The 20,595-nt window shown below is 53.0% G+C and overlaps 1 protein-coding gene across 1 annotated transcript in view; it reads right to left on the reverse strand.

Moving 5' to 3' along the window:
- Positions 1–549: 549 nt before the first annotated feature.
- The window catches only part of SFT2D1 (SFT2 domain containing 1), a 28,138-nt gene continuing 8,092 nt past the window's right edge, over positions 550–20,595 (reverse strand). The window contains exons 4-8 of the mRNA XM_066248096.1: positions 7,536–7,617; positions 5,234–5,269; positions 3,787–3,845; positions 2,721–2,750; positions 550–1,047 (exon numbers count right to left, since the gene is read on the reverse strand). Of these exons, the coding sequence (XP_066104193.1) occupies positions 1,008–1,047; positions 2,721–2,750; positions 3,787–3,845; positions 5,234–5,269; positions 7,536–7,617 (247 nt within the window). The 3' untranslated portion in view covers positions 550–1,007. The remainder of the gene's footprint in view (positions 1,048–2,720; positions 2,751–3,786; positions 3,846–5,233; positions 5,270–7,535; positions 7,618–20,595) is intronic.

The raw sequence follows: 20,595 nt of genomic DNA on the forward strand, positions 1-20,595 counted from the left end.
GTCCCCCTCCAGAACACCGTCCTCGGCCACGTTCTTCAGAATTCTCCAGAAGCCATCCTGCCATGGCCACTGCAGGCTGGCAGGGCCAACACTCACTCACCCACCTTTCCCTCCCTTGAGGACCCCAGTGCTGAGGCTCTGTCTCCAGGGTCAGCAGGTGGGGTTGGGGAGCGAGCACAGGAGAGCGAAGAGGGCTGGCTTGTGTGCCTTCTCTCTGCTTCCCCACAAGGCTCCTGCTCCGTGCCATCTTCCCCAGGGTCCCCTCACCTGCCCCGGCCTGAGAGCAGCCATTCCCCACCTGTACAACCAGACCCACAGTCCACTCTCTTCCCGGGCTTCCTGTGCGCTGCGCCCCCTCCAAGTCACACTTCTAAATGCTGGGGTTAGTCAGTCCTCTTCCCTTTCTCCAGTCCGTCCCCCCGCCGGCAGGCGGCACTAATTAGGACGGAGATGGCTGAGCGACGATGGCAGAGCGACGCATCTAACCCTGACTGAACCGAACCAAAGCACCGCTCCCTTAGAAGGCCGCACATCTGATCCAGAAATGAGTTCTTTTTCCAAGTGTGGGTTTATTTCACAATCGTAAGGATTTATATATTATTTTATTACATAAAATAAGCAATTTTTAGTTTAAAGTAAAAACATTCACATTTAAAGTTCGGTTTTTTTAAAGGTATTTAAAAAAAAAGTTGATGGTATTGTGCAGCATAAATTTATCCTTAAACATTCACATCTCAAATGCAGTTTAGAAAAGATTAGAAACCTGGCTAAAACAAAATATGTACAACTGGCAGTGATTAGAATCTCCTTGCCTTCGGCAAAGCAAACTAAGGACACAATGTATCTAACGTCACAAGCATAGTTTAATGGAGCACAGAGGTGACACCAGCACCCACAGGCGGGCTGTTGCGGCAGAGGCTCAGGGAGTGGTCACTATGTCGGAAAACACGCCTCACCATGAACAGAACAGCAACTTTCAACAGCACTTCCTGAAGACCTTCTGATTTTCAACTCACGACAGAAGAACAGCATTTAATGACCGCATCCCTGGTGAGAAACAGAAAAAAAAAAAAAAAAAAAAAAAAAGGAGAAAAACCCAGTAACCTGTCTGCAGTCACCTTGTCCACAGAACTTAGGGGACCCAACACCTAGAACTGGAGAGTATCACTCAAAACCACTGAGTTGGAAACAGTTTGTTAAATATCTGAAATGGCACTTACTCTGTACAATCTTTACCAGCACATACAGTAATCTTACCATGAAGAAATAAGTTTAAGTATCAAAAATAACCTAGTAAAAGAACTAATTTTTAAAAAGAAATAAGCTGGATTTTTTAAAAAACACATGCTAAGTATTCAAAAAAATTTTTCATGTGATCAAGTTCATTTGCCTTTCATAGTTTTTTCCCCCATACAGTTTGTCTGAAGCATTACTGACAGCTTTATTCCTTCTGTCTTATTTTTATACGGGCGGCTGAAAGCAGGCACCGGTGGGCTGGACCCGCGTGGGCAGGCCTGCCCGCTGCTCTCCCACTCAGGGCCGTAACCTTGGGGAGGGAGTGTGTGGGGTGGGCCCCTTCCCCAAGCCATGCCATGGCCGCAGCTCACATCACAGGAGGACAGCCGTGAGGCGACCCCTCTCCCTGCTGAGAACCGGCTGATCTCTGGCAGAGGCCCAAGGACAGGAAATCACCCAGTGCTCTGGCCTCTGGCTGGCACAGTGGACTTGACCCTGGCTTGCTCTTTCTCCTGTGCTGATCAATAAAAACAGAACTCCCGCCAGCTTCCTTTATTTTCCTCACAGGCACAGAACTCTGCTGTTTTTCATCCGTAACCTAGGCTCCCAAATTTTACAAAGAAGCAAAGCTGTGCTCTTTATTCTCAATAGACTGTTTTTCCTGAATCTGTCAGATTTAAGATTACAATTAGTTTTGTTTTCCCCTCCACAATGACATTAAGTGCACTTTTCTGAAAAAAAGTATAAATGATAATCACCTCTTGACGCGTAGAAGAAATATGTCTCCCCCGGCTTAACACAAGTATTCAGGCATCACACCTCATTTTTTCACTAACTTCCTTTCATTTCATTTCATTTTATTTAAGTAATTACAATTCTTATTCATTTTGAGAACTAATGACTGGTTAAATGATAGTTTATACTTTACTAATATAACTCTTTTTTTTTAAAGACTTTCTTCAATTTTCAGAGGGGAGGGAGAGAGAGAGAAGGGGGAGGAGCAGGAAGCATCAACTCCCACATGAGCCTTGACTGGGCAGGTCCAGGGTTTCAAACCGGCAACCTCAGTGTCCCAGGTTGACGCTTTATCCCATTGCGCCACCATAGGTCAGGCTAACTTCCTTTTATTTTTAAATCAATTCCCCCCCCCGGGGTCTCCACATCCTATTTACTGAATAATATTTGCAGCCGCAGAAGGACCCAGGATCTCCTGTCCAGTCCCCTCAGCGCAGAGGATCGGGTGTTAGGGCAGCAGTGGGCTCCCAGCCTGGCCGCTACGCCTGTTCAAACTGCTTCCCCCGGACGTCCCGCAGGCCAGTTCCGCTCCAGTCACCCCACTGAAAATGCCACTTCCTCTTGGGAAAAAGTCAGTCACAACACACAAGCCTTTGAATGAACGAGTTAATGTGAAAATAACTAAAACTGGTGTTATTTTGCCAAGTTGATTAGAGAACCAGAAACCAATGGGATTCAAACGAGCTCACCTTGCGTAGGGGATGTACGACAGGCTGTACCTGCAAGAGAAGAGCCAGCTGTGGAGAGGCCATCGGACAAGGCCTCGTCCAGCAGCACGTCTAACAACTCTCTCAACGACTGACACTGTTGCAGTCTCAGCTTGTTACAATAAAAAGGTTACCTTTTCAAAGTTTTTTTTTTAACAGAACAATCAAGCAACTGAGAATAAAGTACGTTTTTGCTTAGGGATAAATCAATTATTAAATGCAGATGGTGAAATAAAAAGCAAGGTATTTCCGAATACGACTGAAGTTCAAGTGCCGTTCTCCACATTTCACCGAGGGGACCCTCCTCCCAGGGTCCCTTTGTAACAGCCAAGTGCGTTTAACACTCGCTGACGGCACTTTTGTCAGTGGAGAGGCGGAAACAGGCCCAAAAAAGAGGTGATCCCGGACTAGGCGACGTTAACCGGAGATATAAAATGGCTAATTTGTGTAGGGAAAACACAAAACAAGCTCTAAAGCGACGGGGAAATCACTCCGGTGTCCATGTGCGCAGAGCGCCTCTGGGTGTGATGTGGAAGCGTGTGCAGAGGGCACAGTAGCTCCATCGACACACGCAGGGCCTTGTGTCCAGGCTCACGAGGGGCACAGTGTGAGTAGGACGGGGGCCGCCGAACACCGGGAGGGAGGCAGAGGGCAGACACCCCGGGGTCAGCACCAGAGGGACCTGTACCTGCTGAGCAGCACCAGGCCCGCGAGTGGCAGACCCACAGCCCCGGGCACAGCCTGTGCTCTGGCCTCGCTCCTGCGGGTTCACAGGGCAGCCCCGGCCCGTCTCACCGTTTCTGTCCCGTCTCAGCAGTGCAGCCGTTCCGGGGCGACTGTGAGCACCCAGCCCGCTGTCTCCCCGCCTGCAGGCACACTGAACCCATCTCAGAGCCCTGGGACACCCACAGACTTCACTCACCTGTGCTCGGGAGGGCCAGCCCCTCCTCACACACACCTCAATCCCCAGGTGAAATGCCAACAACTTTCCCGGCGTACAGGCCCAGAACAAACAGCTTATCACTGCTCAGGTTAGGGTCAGACTTACCAGGTCATTGACAAGAACTGCAATATGCAGAATAACAAGGCCAGCCCCCTCTTGTGCCACTAACAGCAAAAACAAAACAAAACAAAAACAGAAATAGTGAGTGAAGAATTTTTCAAAAAAATTTTTTTGACTACGTTTAACCCTTCCCCTTCAAAAATGTACGACGACAGCTCCATTTTTAGTGTGACAAATTTAAGAATCAGTAGATGGAAAACTTGACGGTCCACAAAGTACATTTCATTTCTCATATTCTCAAACACTGCTGACGACAGGGCATTAGAGGCATGTACTGAAGAACTGCACAGGCTGCAGACACTCAAATTCTGTGACGTTAGATCCTGGACGTCAACGTGAGCGTTTCTAAAACCAACACTCAAAACCCCAATCCTACGTAGAGCTTACACGTGTCACTCATGCTTGAGTTATTTTCTTTTAAAGATTTCATCTACTGATTTGACAGAGAGGAGGGTGAGGGACGAACGAGAAGTAGCAGCTCAGAGCTGCTTCAGTCTGTGTCACTGCCTGCCTGTCGCACGGGCCTTGACCGGCACGCCCGGGGTCTGGAACGGGCGTGGTCAAGGTGGGTGGCCGATCCCCTGCGCCATCCCAGGCCAGGCTTGAGGTATTTTTTGGCAGAAAACTGTACTTTATTTTGATCTTCAGAAATTATGTAAAATAAACAGTTTCCATGACTGTTTTTAAACTATCTATTTTTAGGATTCCTTGTCCATTTTTAATTTTCATTTATTTTTATTTAATCTACTGCTTATAAACAAACAGGCAGCCAGCCCATTCCAAAATCGGAAGTCATTCTGCCACAGGGATGTGCACCATTGTTAAAACTACTCCTTTCCCTTATCCCAGGAATGCGGTGTAAGTAAACTGTCATGGAGCTGAAGCTGTCCTTACGTCACCAAAATTAAAAGGAAAGTCAGAACCTTTGTAGACAGTGCGTTTCTAAATCACGCTACGCCACCTTTTCTTCTTGAAAGTGTGTGGTTTTCGGATAGCTCAAGAGCCCCCTCAGAGCCTCCTGGGAGGTGGGCCGGGAGCCTCAGCAGCAGGGCGCTGAGACGCGTGGCTTCTGCAGAGCTCGCGAGGAGACGCTCCCGCCCGGGCGGTCAGGACGGCCTGCGCCTTCTTTCTCCGTCCCCTCTCTGGTTCTGGTTTGACTGCGGCCCTTTCTGCTCACCACGTGCCCTTCCTGCCCCAGCCGGGCAGACAGAGAGCACACAGACCCTCCCCAGAGACCCCACAGCCAGGGCCTGACCGGGAGCCAGCCCGGCCTGGAAGCAGGACAGACGCAACTCCGCCCTTTCAGGAGTGGACCCTACAGCGAGCCCAGCCCCCACGGGATGTCCCCACACTCCGCTTCAGGGGCAGCGATCTCTGGCGGGATTTTCAGAACACACAGCAGTAGTGACCGGCAGCACGGCGAGGTACTCACCCAGAGTCCCGCACACAGGGTCAGGATGAAACACAACTGCAGAAGGAAAGAGAGAGTGGTGAGCTCGAGGCCTCTGGGAGCGGGACGAAAGTGCATTAGCTCATCTGCACGCAGCTGCGCGAACAACACACTACGGAGCAAAGGCGCCAGACGCCGACGGCAGCTGCTCACACATCCCACGGGCACTGTGTCACTCACAGCCCACAGCGGCAGTGTGCCCAGGTAGAGTGAGAGCACCCACAGAACACTCCGCTGAGCCCACAGAGAGTGTCTGGAGGTACCTTAGTGGCAAAAGCCATTTGCAGGCACGATGACGTCCATGCTCAGTAACAACCCCACAGCACGGGCTAGTCCGCCTGCCGACACACCATGAACCACTTGACCTGGCTCCACCTGAGGAGCCTATCGGAATGACTCCCACAGAAAGGTGACACATCACTCCACATCGCTGTGCCCCCCAGAGGAGGCAGGGGAGTCCAAAGGAGGGGCGAGGGACAGCAGCACTGACCAGCAGGACGTCTGGAGATGGAGAGACGGAGGTGAGGCCCCAGCCTGAGGCCCACTAGGCTGAGAGTCTGTGGTTAGGTCAGTTACCCGGTCCAGACCTCGGTCATCGTCTCTTTGAAAGGAGAGCAGCTACGGGCCTGCTCTGAGGGGCTGTGCAGCAGCGACCACATCAGAGCACGTCTGTAACGGGCCGCGCTGGGGCTGGCACTGAGGAGGTGCCACGTGGCCCTGCTTCTCTACCACCACGATCAGGCCTGTGCTACGTCAGCAGCCAAGGACACCACGCAAAGCGTGAGACTAGTAATGTGGTGACAAGTCGTCACCAAAGGTATATCAGAGGACAACTGAGAGTCTCTTTTGGGAAACACTTTGTCTCTAAGGGTTCGAATGGTCTCGCATTACTGCCTGTTCACGTCAGGTAGGGTCATTCATTCCTAAGACAGGCTTCAGGAAGTCCTGAATAAAACACATCTGTGTATCATCTCAGTGAAATATAAACTTGTCATAGTCTACAGTGTAAGATTATTTCTCAGTAACCTAGACAAAGTTAAACGTTAACATATATGTTGCTATACAAACTAATACGGGAAATTCAAACTAACTGGAAAAATGGTAATGAGTATGATGAAGTTGAATAAGGACATAAATAAACAATCAGGCTAAAAACTTGTTTTCTCTGGTAAGGGAGAGGAGATACACGCTACAGCTGAACCTTTCCTAACTTATAAATCTACCATAATTAGCTGTGCTTGAAAGCAAATTAATAGTTAAAAGGACAAACTTGCTATGCTAACACTTCAGTTCAAAAAGATGCTTTAAGACAAAACCCTGCCAGAGATGCAGAGTGGGCACATTAGGACCAGAGGCCCGGAGAGGGCGAGGGCTCCCAGCCCATCACACCCCAAATGCCCTCAGCTAAGAACCCCAAGTTCGTGACAAAGAAAACTGCTTCCCACATAACTGCCCCTGGTCACAGACAGAGAACCCTGAATTTAAGCGTGACGACGTGACAGCCACGGCCCGCGCCCGTGTGGACGGCCCGCGGCCAGGACTGCAGGAGAAGCGAGCGGCTGGGAGTGTGGTCAGCCTGCAAAGCAGAGACGACACAGCCAGAGGAAAGGCCACGCCCTCCCATGCCGGCCCCCCAAGAGGACTCAGATGGACCAGCGGTGACCTGCCCTCCTGCTTCACCCTCCAAGAGGCACGCACCCAGTCCACCAGGACAGTGGTCCCCAACCCCCGGGCCGCGGACCAGTACCAGTCCGTGGGCCATTGGGTACCGGTCCACAAAGAATAAATAACTTACATTATTTCCGTTTTATTTATATATATTTAAGTCTGAACCATGTTTTATTTTTTTTTAAATGACCAGATTCCCTGTTACATCCGTCTAAGACTCATTCTTGACACTTGTCTCGATCCCACCCTAGAGGCTGGTCCGTGTAAATATTTTCTGACATTAAACCGGTCCGTGGCCCAAAAAAGATTGGGGACCACTGCTCTAGGAAACGCCCCGCGGGGTTTGAGCATGAACTACCCCCGGCTCTGACCTTCACGTTAAGTACAGAGCTGCACTCAGACTTAGGCAAGGACAAGGGGGTCCACCCAGCCCATCCTGAAGGTGTCAATCATGCAGGTGACACTGCACAATGCACTCTCCAGTCTGCCACCAGAGGGCACCACTATCACAGGCGACAAGACATGTACGACAAGGTACTATAAAAGCAGCAATTACCTGTAAAACGGGAATGCAAAAAGTCCTCCAGTGAAAGTTTTAGCTTTCACGTTTACTTACAATCATAACAATTGTTGCGAGCAATCTCGTGGTTTCAAACATCTTCTTCAGCTGCTTCACGGGTCCCATCAGAAAGCAGGTGCTGTGTGAGCAAAGGGGGCGGCTGGAGTGGGGGCCCCAGAGGCTCTCCCTCTGGGAGAAGTCGTCAGTTCCTCAGACACCATCTCTCACTGAACCGGTTTACTTTCCCTGACATTAAAAGGAAGCGCCAGTCTTCTGTGGGACACAAAGGCCTGTCACAGGGCACCCACAGGATGACTCCACAGCTCCTGGGGTCACGCTAAGTGGACCGGTCGTCTGTCTTCAGTAGGCACCCCACGGTCGCCAGCACCTCCTCCTCCGTGCGCTCCACGTCAGGACAAGGGCGGCAGACCCGTGACTGTCGCGCGGAGCTCCCCAGCAGCCCCAGACCCGTCCGGACAGGAGCACGTGGGGAGCCCAGGAAAGCTGCGAGCTTGGCCCTGCCTCAGGCACGTCCACCTGACAAACCTCCGACCCAGAAAAGTCCTGAAGACACAGAATGTCTCTTTGAGGACCCGCAGGTGCACAAACCCAGCTCATAAACCTGACAACTACCGAACCAGCACCAGTGCACCCGCAGGTCCTCAAAGACGCGTGCCCAGGGCCCACGAGCCAGCGGGGCTGGGTGTCGCTGCCCTGACTTCCTGCACAGCGCACGGCCACCACATCCTCTGCGGGCAGCAGATCACCTGACCGGCTCCCGCCCTGCGATGCAGGGTTCAGGAGAACAGGGACGGGGCTCCGGAGCCCTGTCTGGGGTGGGGCTCATCCCTGTACTAGGCACCTCCCCAGCACCCAGCAGGAGGCAGGGCAGGGACAGTGTCCACCTCCCACACGCGGGAGGACGGCCCCTGGCACATAGAAGTGCCCCCGTGCTGACTGTCCCGGCCCCTAGCCTCTGTCTGCAATGATGGCTGGCACACGGCCGTCAATACAAATTATTCAATAAATACGGACTGTGGCAAATCCCAGCACGTCAGAACTATGGGAATGTGCTCATCAGGAAGGGAGACTCCGAATCCCAGCACGTCAGAACTATGGGAATGTGCTCATCAGGAAGGGAGAGTCCGAATCCCAGCACGTCAGAACTATGGGAATGTGCTCATCAGGAAGGGAGAGTCCGAATCCCAGCACGTCAGAACTACGGGAATGTGCTCATCAGGAAGGGAGAGTCCGAATCCCAGCACGTCAGAACTATGGGAATGTGCTCATCAGGAAGGGAGAGTCCGACCGAATCCCAGCAAGTCAGAACTACGGGAATGTGCTCATCAGGAAGGGAGAGTCCGAATCCCAGCACGTCAGAACTACAGGAATGTGCTCATCAGGAAGGGAGACTCCGAATCCCAGCACGTCAGAACTACGGGAATGTGCTCATCAGGAAGGGAGACTCCGAATCCCAGCACGTCAGAACTATGGGAATGTGCTCATCAGGAAGGGAGAGTCCGAATCCCAGCACGTCAGAACTACGGGAATGTGCTCATCAGGAAGGGAGAGTCCGACCGAATCCCAGCACGTCAGAACTACGGGAATGTGCTCATCAGGAAGGGAGAGTCCGACTCCCAGCACGTCAGAACTACGGGAATGTGCTCATCAGGAAGGGAGAGTCCGATCGAATCCCAGCACGTCAGAACTATGGGAACGTGCTCATCAGGAAGGGAGAGTCCGATCGAATCCCAGCACGTCAGAACTATGGGAACGTGCTCATCAGGAAGGGAGAGTCCGAATCCCAGCACGTCAGAACTATGGGAATGTGCTCATCAGGAAGGAGAGTCCGACCGAATCCCAGCACGTCAGAACTACGGGAATGTGCTCATCAGGAAGGGAGAGTCCGAATCCCAGCACGTCAGAACTATGGGAATGTGCTCATCAGGAAGGGAGAGTCCGACCCAATCCCAGCACGTCAGAACTACGGGAATGTGCTCATCAGGAAGGGAGACTCCGACTGAATCCCAGCACGTCAGAACTATGGGAACGTGCTCATCAGGAAGGGAGAGTCCGATCGAATCCCAGCACGTCAGAACTATGGGAACGTGCTCATCAGGAAGGGAGAGTCCGAATCCCAGCACGTCAGAACTATGGGAATGTGCTCATCAGGAAGGAGAGTCCGACCGAATCCCAGCACGTCAGAACTATGGGAATGTGCTCATCAGGAAGGGAGAGTCCGAATCCCAGCACGTCAGAACTATGGGAATGTGCTCATCAGGAAGAGAGAGTCCGACCCAATCCCAGCACGTCAGAACTACGGGAATGTGCTCATCAGGAAGGGAGAGTCCGAATCCCAGCACGTCAGAACTACGGGAATGTGCTCATCAGGAAGGGAGACTCCGAATCCCAGCACGTCAGAACTACGGGAATGTGCTCATCAGGAAGGGAGAGTCCGAATCCCAGCACGTCAGAACTATGGGAAAGTGCTCATCAGGAAGGGAGACTCCGACCAAATCCCAGCACGTCAGAACTACGGGAATGTGCTCATCAGGAAAGGAGAGTCCGAATCCCAGCACGTCAGAACTATGGGAATGTGCTCATCAGGAAGAGAGAGTCCGACCGAATCCCAGCACGTCAGAACTATGGGAACGTGCTCATCAGGAAGGGAGAGTCCGACCGAATCCCAGCACGTCAGAACTATGGGAATGTGCTCATCAGGAAGGGAGAGTCCGAATCCCAGCACGTCAGAACTATGGGAATGTGCTCATCAGGAAGGGAGAGTCCGAATCCCAGCACGTCAGAACTATGGGAATGTGCTCATCAGGAAGGAGAGTCCGACCGAATCCCAGCACGTCAGAACTATGGGAATGTGCTCATCAGGAAGGGAGACTCCGAATCCCAGCACGTCAGAACTATGGGAATGTGCTCATCAGGAAGGGAGACTCCGACCCAATCCCAGCACGTCAGAACTACGGGAATGTGCTCATCAGGAAGGGAGACTCCGAATCCCAGCACGTCAGAACTACGGGAATGTGCTCATCAGGAAGGGAGAGTCCGAATCCCAGCACGTCAGAACTATGGGAACGTGCTCATCAGGAAGGGAGAGTCCGAATCCCAGCACGTCAGAACTATGGGAATGTGCTCATCAGGAAGGGAGAGTCCGACCGAATCCAGCACGTCAGAACTACGGGAATGTGCTCATCAGGAAGGGAGGTTCCGACCGAATCCCAGCACGTCAGAACTATGGGAATGTGCTCATCAGGAAGGGAGACTCCGAATCCCAGCACGTCAGAACTATGGGAACGTGCTCATCAGGAAGGGAGAGTCCGAATCCCAGCACGTCAGAACTACGGGAATGTGCTCATCAGGAAGGGAGAGTCCGAATCCCAGCATGTCAGAACTATGGGAATGTGCTCATCAGGAAGGGAGAGTCCGAATCCCAGCACGTCAGAACTACGGGAATGTGCTCATCAGGAAGGGAGAGTCCGAATCCCAGCACGTCAGAACTATGGGAATGTGCTCATCAGGAAGGGAGAGTCCGAATCCCAGCACGTCAGAACTACGGGAATGTGCTCATCAGGAAAGGAGAGTCCAACCGAATCCCAGCACGTCAGAACTATGGGAATGTGCTCATCAGGAAGGGAGAGTCCGACCGAATCCCAGCACATCAGAACTATGGGAACGTGCTCATCAGGAAGGGAGAGTCCGAATCCCAGCACGTCAGAACTATGGGAATGTGCTCATCAGGAAGAGAGAGTCCGACCCAATCCCAGCACGTCAGAACTACGGGAATGCGCTCATCAGGAAGGGAGACTCCGAATCCCAGCACGTCAGAACTACGGGAATGCGCTCATCAGGAAAGGAGACTCCGAATCCCAGCACGTCAGAACTACGGGAATGTGCTCATCAGGAAGGGAGACTCCGAATCCCAGCACGTCAGAACTATGGGAATGTGCTCATCAGGAAAGGAGAGTCCAACCGAATCCCAGCACGTCAGAACTACGGGAATGTGCTCATCAGGAAGAGAGAGTCCGACCCAATCCCTGCACGTCAGAACTACGGGAAAGTGCTCATCAGGAAGGGAGACTCCCACCAAATCCCAGCACGTCAGAACTACGGGAATGTGCTCATCAGGAAGGGAGAGTCCGACCGAATCCCAGCACGTCAGAACTACGGGAATGTGCTCATCGGGAGAGTCCGAATCCCAGCACGTCAGAACTACGGGAATGTGCTCATCAGGAAGGGAGAGTCCGACCGAATCCCAGCACGTCAGAACTACGGGAATGTGCTCATCAGGAAGGGAGAGTCCGACTCCCAGCACGTCAGAACTACGGGAATGTGCTCATCAGGAAGGGAGAGTCCGATCGAATCCCAGCACGTCAGAACTATGGGAACGTGCTCATCAGGAAGGGAGAGTCCGATCGAATCCCAGCACGTCAGAACTACGGGAATGTGCTCATCAGGAAGGGAGAGTCCGAATCCCAGCACGTCAGAACTATGGGAATGTGCTCATCAGGAAGGGAGAGTCCGAATCCCAGCACGTCAGAACTATGGGAATGTGCTCATCAGGAAGAGAGAGTCCGACCCAATCCCAGCACGTCAGAACTACGGGAATGTGCTGATCAGGAAGGGAGACTCCGAATCCCAGCACGTCAGAACTATGGGAATGTGCTCATCAGGAAGAGAGAGTCCGACCCAATCCCAGCACGTCAGAACTACGGGAATGTGCTGATCAGGAAGGGAGACTCCGAATCCCAGCACGTCAGAACTATGGGAATGTGCTCATCAGGAAGGGAGACTCCGAATCCCAGCATGTCAGAACTATGGGAATGTGCTCATCAGGAAGGGAGACTCCGAATCCCAGCACGTCAGAACTATGGGAATGTGCTCATCAGGAAGAGAGAGTCCGACCCAATCCCAGCACGTCAGAACTACGGGAATGTGCTCATCAGGAAGGGAGAGTCTGAATCCCAGCACGTCAGAACTATGGGAATGTGCTGATCAGGAAGGGAGACTCCGAATCCCAGCACGTCAGAACTATGGGAATGTGCTCATCAGGAAGGGAGACTCCGACCGAATCCCAGCACGTCAGAACTACGGGAATGTGCTCATCAGGAAGGGAGGTTCCGACCGAATCCCAGCACGTCAGAACTATGGGAATGTGCTCATCAGGAAGGGAGAGTCCGACCGAATCCAGCACGTCAGAACTACGGGAATGTGCTCATCAGGAAGGGAGGTTCCGACCGAATCCCAGCACGTCAGAACTATGGGAATGTGCTCATCAGGAAGGGAGAGTCCGAATCCCAGCACGTCAGAACTACGGGAATGTGCTCATCAGGAAGGGAGAGTCCGAATCCCAGCACGTCAGAACTATGGGAACGTGCTCATCAGGAAGGGAGAGTCCGAATCCCAGCACGTCAGAACTATGGGAAAGTGCTCATCAGGAAGGGAGACTCCCACCGAATCCCAGCACGTCAGAACTATGGGAATGTGCTCATCAGGAAGGGAGACTCCCACCGAATCCCAGCACGTCAGAACTACGGGAATGTGCTCATCAGGAAGGGAGACTCCGACCGAATCCCAGCACGTCAGAACTACGGGAATGTGCTCATCAGGAAGGAGAGTCCGACCGAATCCCAGCACGTCAGAACTACGGGAATGTGCTCATCAGGAAGGAGAGTCCGACCAAATCCCAGCACGTCAGAACTACGGGAATGTGCTCATCAGGAAAGGAGAGTCCGAATCCCAGCACGTCAGAACTATGGGAATGTGCTCATCAGGAAGGGAGAGTCCGACCGAATCCCAGCACGTCAGAACTATGGGAACGTGCTCATCAGGAAGGGAGAGTCCGACCGAATCCCAGCACGTCAGAACTATGGGAATGTGCTCATCAGGAAGGGAGAGTCCGAATCCCAGCACGTCAGAACTACGGGAATGTGCTCATCAGGAAGGAGAGTCCGACCGAATCCCAGCACGTCAGAACTATGGGAATGTGCTCATCAGGAAGGAGAGTCCGACCGAATCCCAGCACGTCAGAACTATGGGAATGTGCTCATCAGGAAGGGAGACTCCGAATCCCAGCACGTCAGAACTATGGGAATGTGCTCATCAGGAAGAGAGAGTCCGACCCAATCCCAGCACGTCAGAACTACGGGAATGTGCTCATCAGGAAGGGAGACTCCGAATCCCAGCACGTCAGAACTACGGGAATGTGCTCATCAGGAAGGGAGAGTCCGAATCCCAGCACGTCAGAACTATGGGAACGTGCTCATCAGGAAGGGAGAGTCCGAATCCCAGCACGTCAGAACTATGGGAATGTGCTCATCAGGAAGGGAGAGTCCGACCGAATCCAGCACGTCAGAACTACGGGAATGTGCTCATCAGGAAGGGAGGTTCCGACCGAATCCCAGCACGTCAGAACTATGGGAATGTGCTCATCAGGAAGGGAGAGTCCGAATCCCAGCACGTCAGAACTATGGGAACGTGCTCATCAGGAAGGGAGAGTCCGATCGAATCCCAGCACGTCAGAACTATGGGAACGTGCTCATCAGGAAGGGAGAGTCCGAATCCCAGCACGTCAGAACTATGGGAATGTGCTCATCAGGAAGGAGAGTCCGACCGAATCCCAGCACGTCAGAACTATGGGAATGTGCTCATCAGGAAGGGAGAGTCCGAATCCCAGCACGTCAGAACTATGGGAATGTGCTCATCAGGAAGAGAGAGTCCGACCCAATCCCAGCACGTCAGAACTACGGGAATGTGCTCATCAGGAAGGGAGAGTCCGAATCCCAGCACGTCAGAACTACGGGAATGTGCTCATCAGGAAGGGAGACTCCGAATCCCAGCACGTCAGAACTACGGGAATGTGCTCATCAGGAAGGGAGACTCCGAATCCCAGCACGTCAGAACTATGGGAAAGTGCTCATCAGGAAGGGAGACTCCGACCAAATCCCAGCACGTCAGAACTACGGGAATGTGCTCATCAGGAAAGGAGAGTCCGAATCCCAGCACGTCAGAACTATGGGAATGTGCTCATCAGGAAGAGAGAGTCCGACCGAATCCCAGCACGTCAGAACTATGGGAACGTGCTCATCAGGAAGGGAGAGTCCGACCGAATCCCAGCACGTCAGAACTATGGGAATGTGCTCATCAGGAAGGGAGAGTCCGAATCCCAGCACGTCAGAACTATGGGAATGTGCTCATCAGGAAGGGAGAGTCCGAATCCCAGCACGTCAGAACTATGGGAATGTGCTCATCAGGAAGGAGAGTCCGACCGAATCCCAGCACGTCAGAACTATGGGAACGTGCTCATCAGGAAGGGAGACTCCGAATCCCAGCACGTCAGAACTATGGGAATGTGCTCATCAGGAAGAGAGAGTCCGACCCAATCCCAGCACGTCAGAACTACGGGAATGTGCTCATCAGGAAGGGAGACTCCGAATCCCAGCACGTCAGAACTACGGGAATGTGCTCATCAGGAAGGGAGAGTCCGAATCCCAGCACGTCAGAACTATGGGAACGTGCTCATCAGGAAGGGAGAGTCTGAATCCCAGCACGTCAGAACTATGGGAATGTGCTCATCAGGAAGGGAGAGTCCGACCGAATCCAGCACGTCAGAACTACGGGAATGTGCTCATCAGGAAGGGAGGTTCCGACCGAATCCCAGCACGTCAGAACTATGGGAACGTGCTCATCAGGAAGGGAGAGTCCGAATCCCAGCACGTCAGAACTATGGGAACGTGCTCATCAGGAAGGGAGAGTCCGAATCCCAGCACGTCAGAACTACGGGAATGTGCTCATCAGGAAGGGAGAGTCCGAATCCCAGCACGTCAGAACTATGGGAATGTGCTCATCAGGAAGGGAGAGTCCGAATCCCAGCACGTCAGAACTACGGGAATGTGCTCATCAGGAAGGGAGAGTCCGAATCCCAGCACGTCAGAACTACGGGAATGTGCTCATCAGGAAGGGAGAGTCCGAATCCCAGCACGTCAGAACTACGGGAATGTGCTCATCAGGAAAGGAGAGTCCAACCGAATCCCAGCACGTCAGAACTATGGGAATGTGCTCATCAGGAAGGGAGAGTCCGACCGAATCCCAGCACATCAGAACTATGGGAACGTGCTCATCAGGAAGGGAGAGTCCGAATCCCAGCACGTCAGAACTATGGGAATGTGCTCATCAGGAAGAGAGAGTCCGACCCAATCCCAGCACGTCAGAACTACGGGAATGCGCTCATCAGGAAGGGAGACTCCGAATCCCAGCACGTCAGAACTATGGGAATGTGCTCATCAGGAAGAGAGAGTCCGACCCAATCCCAGCACGTCAGAACTACGGGAATGCGCTCATCAGGAAAGGAGACTCCGAATCCCAGCACGTCAGAACTACGGGAATGTGCTCATCAGGAAGGGAGACTCCGAATCCCAGCACGTCAGAACTATGGGAATGTGCTCATCAGGAAAGGAGAGTCCAACCGAATCCCAGCACGTCAGAACTACGGGAATGTGCTCATCAGGAAGAGAGAGTCCGACCCAATCCCTGCACGTCAGAACTACGGGAAAGTGCTCATCAGGAAGGGAGACTCCCACCGAATCCCAGCACGTCAGAACTACGGGAATGTGCTCATCAGGAAGGGAGAGTCCGACCGAATCCCAGCACGTCAGAACTACGGGAATGTGCTCATCAGGAAGGGAGAGTCCGACTCCCAGCACGTCAGAACTACGGGAATGTGCTCATCAGGAAGGGAGAGTCCGACCGAATCCCAGCACGTCAGAACTACGGGAATGTGCTCATCAGGAAGGGAGAGTCCGACTCCCAGCACGTCAGAACTACGGGAATGTGCTCATCAGGAAGGGAGAGTCCGATCGAATCCCAGCACGTCAGAACTATGGGAACGTGCTCATCAGGAAGGGAGAGTCCGATCGAATCCCAGCACGTCAGAACTACGGGAATGTGCTCATCAGGAAGGGAGAGTCCGAATCCCAGCACGTCAGAACTATGGGAATGTGCTCATCAGGAAGGGAGAGTCCGAATCCCAGCACGTCAGAACTATGGGAATGTGCTCATCAGGAAGAGAGAGTCCGACCCAATCCCAGCACGTCAGAACTACGGGAATGTGCTGATCAGGAAGGGAGACTCCGAATCCCAGCACGTCAGAACTATGGGAATGTGCTCATCAGGAAGAGAGAGTCCGACCCAATCCCAGCACGTCAGAACTACGGGAATGTGCTGATCAGGAAGGGAGACTCCGAATCCCAGCACGTCAGAACTATGGGAATGTGCTCATCAGGAAGGGAGACTCCGAATCCCAGCACGTCAGAACTATGGGAATGTGCTCATCAGGAAGAGAGAGTCCGACCCAATCCCAGCACGTCAGAACTACGGGAATGTGCTCATCAGGAAGGGAGAGTCTGAATCCCAGCACGTCAGAACTATGGGAATGTGCTGATCAGGAAGGGAGACTCCGAATCCCAGCACGTCAGAACTATGGGAATGTGCTCATCAGGAAGGGAGAGTCCGACCCAATCCCAGCACGTCAGAACTACGGGAATGTGCTCATCAGGAAGGGAGGTTCCGACCGAATCCCAGCACGTCAGAACTATGGGAATGTGCTCATCAGGAAGGGAGAGTCCGACCGAATCCAGCACGTCAGAACTACGGGAATGTGCTCATCAGGAAGGGAGGTTCCGACCGAATCCCAGCACGTCAGAACTATGGGAATGTGCTCATCAGGAAGGGAGAGTCCGAATCCCAGCACGTCAGAACTATGGGAATGTGCTCATCAGGAAGGGAGACTCCGACCGAATCCCAGCACGTCAGAACTACGGGAATGTGCTCATCAGGAAGGGAGGTTCCGACCGAATCCCAGCACGTCAGAACTATGGGAACGTGCTCATCAGGAAGGGAGAGTCCGACCGAATCCAGCACGTCAGAACTACGGGAATGTGCTCATCAGGAAGGGAGGTTCCGACCGAATCCCAGCACGTCAGAACTATGGGAATGTGCTCATCAGGAAGGGAGAGTCCGAATCCCAGCACGTCAGAACTATGGGAATGTGCTCATCAGGAAGGGAGAGTCCGAATCCCAGCACGTCAGAACTATGGGAACGTGCTCATCAGGAAGGGAGAGTCCGAATCCCAGCACGTCAGAACTATGGGAAAGTGCTCATCAGGAAGGGAGACTCCCACCGAATCCCAGCACGTCAGAACTATGGGAATGTGCTCATCAGGAAGGGAGACTCCCACCGAATCCCAGCACGTCAGAACTACGGGAATGTGCTCATCAGGAAGGGAGACTCCGACCGAATCCCAGCACGTCAGAACTACGGGAATGTGCTCATCAGGAAGGAGAGTCCGACCGAATCCCAGCACGTCAGAACTACGGGAATGTGCTCATCAGGAAGGAGAGTCCGACCAAATCCCAGCACGTCAGAACTACGGGAATGTGCTCATCAGGAAGGGAGAGTCCGAATCCCAGCACGTCAGAACTATGGGAATGTGCTCATCAGGAAGGGAGAGTCCGACCGAATCCCAGCACGTCAGAACTATGGGAACGTGCTCATCAGGAAGGGAGAGTCCGACCGAATCCCAGCACGTCAGAACTATGGGAATGTGCTCATCAGGAAGGGAGAGTCCGAATCCCAGCACGTCAGAACTACGGGAATGTGCTCATCAGGAAGGAGAGTCCGACTGAATCCCAGCACGTCAGAACTATGGGAATGTGCTCATCAGGAAGGGAGAGTCCGACCGAATCCAGCACGTCAGAACTATGGGAATGTGCTCATCAGGAAGGGAGACTCCGAATCCCAGCACGTCAGAACTATGGGAATGTGCTCATCAGGAAGGGAGACTCCGACCCAATCCCAGCACGTCAGAACTACGGGAATGTGCTCATCAGGAAGGGAGACTCCGAATCCCAGCACGTCAGAACTACGGGAATGTGCTCATCAGGAAGGGAGAGTCCGAATCCCAGCACGTCAGAACTATGGGAACGTGCTCATCAGGAAGGGAGAGTCTGAATCCCAGCACGTCAGAACTATGGGAATGTGCTCATCAGGAAGGGAGAGTCCGACCGAATCCAGCACGTCAGAACTACGGGAATGTGCTCATCAGGAAGGGAGGTTCCGACCGAATCCCAGCACGTCAGAACTATGGGAATGTGCTCATCAGGAAGGGAGAGTCCGAATCCCAGCACGTCAGAACTATGGGAACGTGCTCATCAGGAAGGGAGAGTCCGAATCCCAGCACGTCAGAACTACGGGAATGTGCTCATCAGGAAGGGAGAGTCCGAATCCCAGCACGTCAGAACTATGGGAATGTGCTCATCAGGAAGGGAGAGTCCGAATCCCAGCACGTCAGAACTACGGGAATGTGCTCATCAGGAAGGGAGAGTCCGAATCCCAGCACGTCAGAACTATGGGAATGTGCTCATCAGGAAGGGAGAGTCCGAATCCCAGCACGTCAGAACTACGGGAATGTGCTCATCAGGAAAGGAGAGTCCAACCGAATCCCAGCACGTCAGAACTATGGGAATGTGCTCATCAGGAAGGGAGAGTCCGACCGAATCCCAGCACATCAGAACTATGGGAACGTGCTCATCAGGAAGGGAGAGTCCGAATCCCAGCACGTCAGAACTATGGGAATGTGCTCATCAGGAAGAGAGAGTCCGACCCAATCCCAGCACGTCAGAACTACGGGAATGCGCTCATCAGGAAGGGAGACTCCGAATCCCAGCACGTCAGAACTATGGGAATGTGCTCATCAGGAAGAGAGAGTCCGACCCAATCCCAGCACGTCAGAACTACGGGAATGCGCTCATCAGGAAAGGAGACTCCGAATCCCAGCACGTCAGAACTACGGGAATGTGCTCATCAGGAAAGGAGAGTCCAACCGAATCCCAGCACGTCAGAACTACGGGAATGTGCTCATCAGGAAGAGAGAGTCCGACCCAATCCCTGCACGTCAGAACTACGGGAAAGTGCTCATCAGGAAGGGAGACTCCCACCGAATCCCAGCACGTCAGAACTATGGGAATGTGCTCATCAGGAAGGGAGACTCCGACCGAATCCCAGCACGTCAGAACTACGGGAATGTGCTCATCAGGAAGGGAGAGTCCGACCGAATCCCAGCACGTCAGAACTACGGGAATGTGCTCATCAGGAAGGGAGAGTCCGACTCCCAGCACGTCAGAACTACGGGAATGTGCTCATCAGGAAGGGAGAGTCCGATCGAATCCCAGCACGTCAGAACTATGGGAACGTGCTCATCAGGAAGGGAGAGTCCGATCGAATCCCAGCACGTCAGAACTACGGGAATGTGCTCATCAGGAAGGGAGAGTCCGAATCCCAGCACGTCAGAACTATGGGAATGTGCTCATCAGGAAGGGAGAGTCCGAATCCCAGCACGTCAGAACTATGGGAATGTGCTCATCAGGAAGAGAGAGTCCGACCCAATCCCAGCACGTCAGAACTACGGGAATGTGCTGATCAGGAAGGGAGACTCCGAATCCCAGCACGTCAGAACTATGGGAATGTGCTCATCAGGAAGGGAGACTCCGAATCCCAGCACGTCAGAACTACGGGAATGTGCTCATCAGGAAGGGAGACTCCGACCGAATCCCAGCACGTCAGAACTACGGGAATGTGCTCATCAGGAAGGGAGGTTCCGACCGAATCCCAGCACGTCAGAACTATGGGAATGTGCTCATCAGGAAGGGAGACTCCGACCGAATCCCAGCACGTCAGAACTACGGGAATGTGCTCATCAGGAAGGAGAGTCCGACCGAATCCCAGCACGTCAGAACTACGGGAATGTGCTCATCAGGAAGGAGAGTCCGACCAAATCCCAGCACGTCAGAACTACGGGAATGTGCTCATCAGGAAAGGAGAGTCCGAATCCCAGCACGTCAGAACTATGGGAATGTGCTCATCAGGAAGGGAGAGTCCGACCGAATCCCAGCACGTCAGAACTATGGGAACGTGCTCATCAGGAAGGGAGAGTCCGACCGAATCCCAGCACGTCAGAACTATGGGAATGTGCTCATCAGGAAGGGAGAGTCCGAATCCCAGCACGTCAGAACTACGGGAATGTGCTCATCAGGAAGGAGAGTCCGACCGAAT

This window comes from Saccopteryx bilineata, chromosome 12 (genome assembly GCF_036850765.1).
Source record: "Saccopteryx bilineata isolate mSacBil1 chromosome 12, mSacBil1_pri_phased_curated, whole genome shotgun sequence".
Taxonomy (NCBI): domain Eukaryota; kingdom Metazoa; phylum Chordata; class Mammalia; order Chiroptera; family Emballonuridae; genus Saccopteryx; species Saccopteryx bilineata.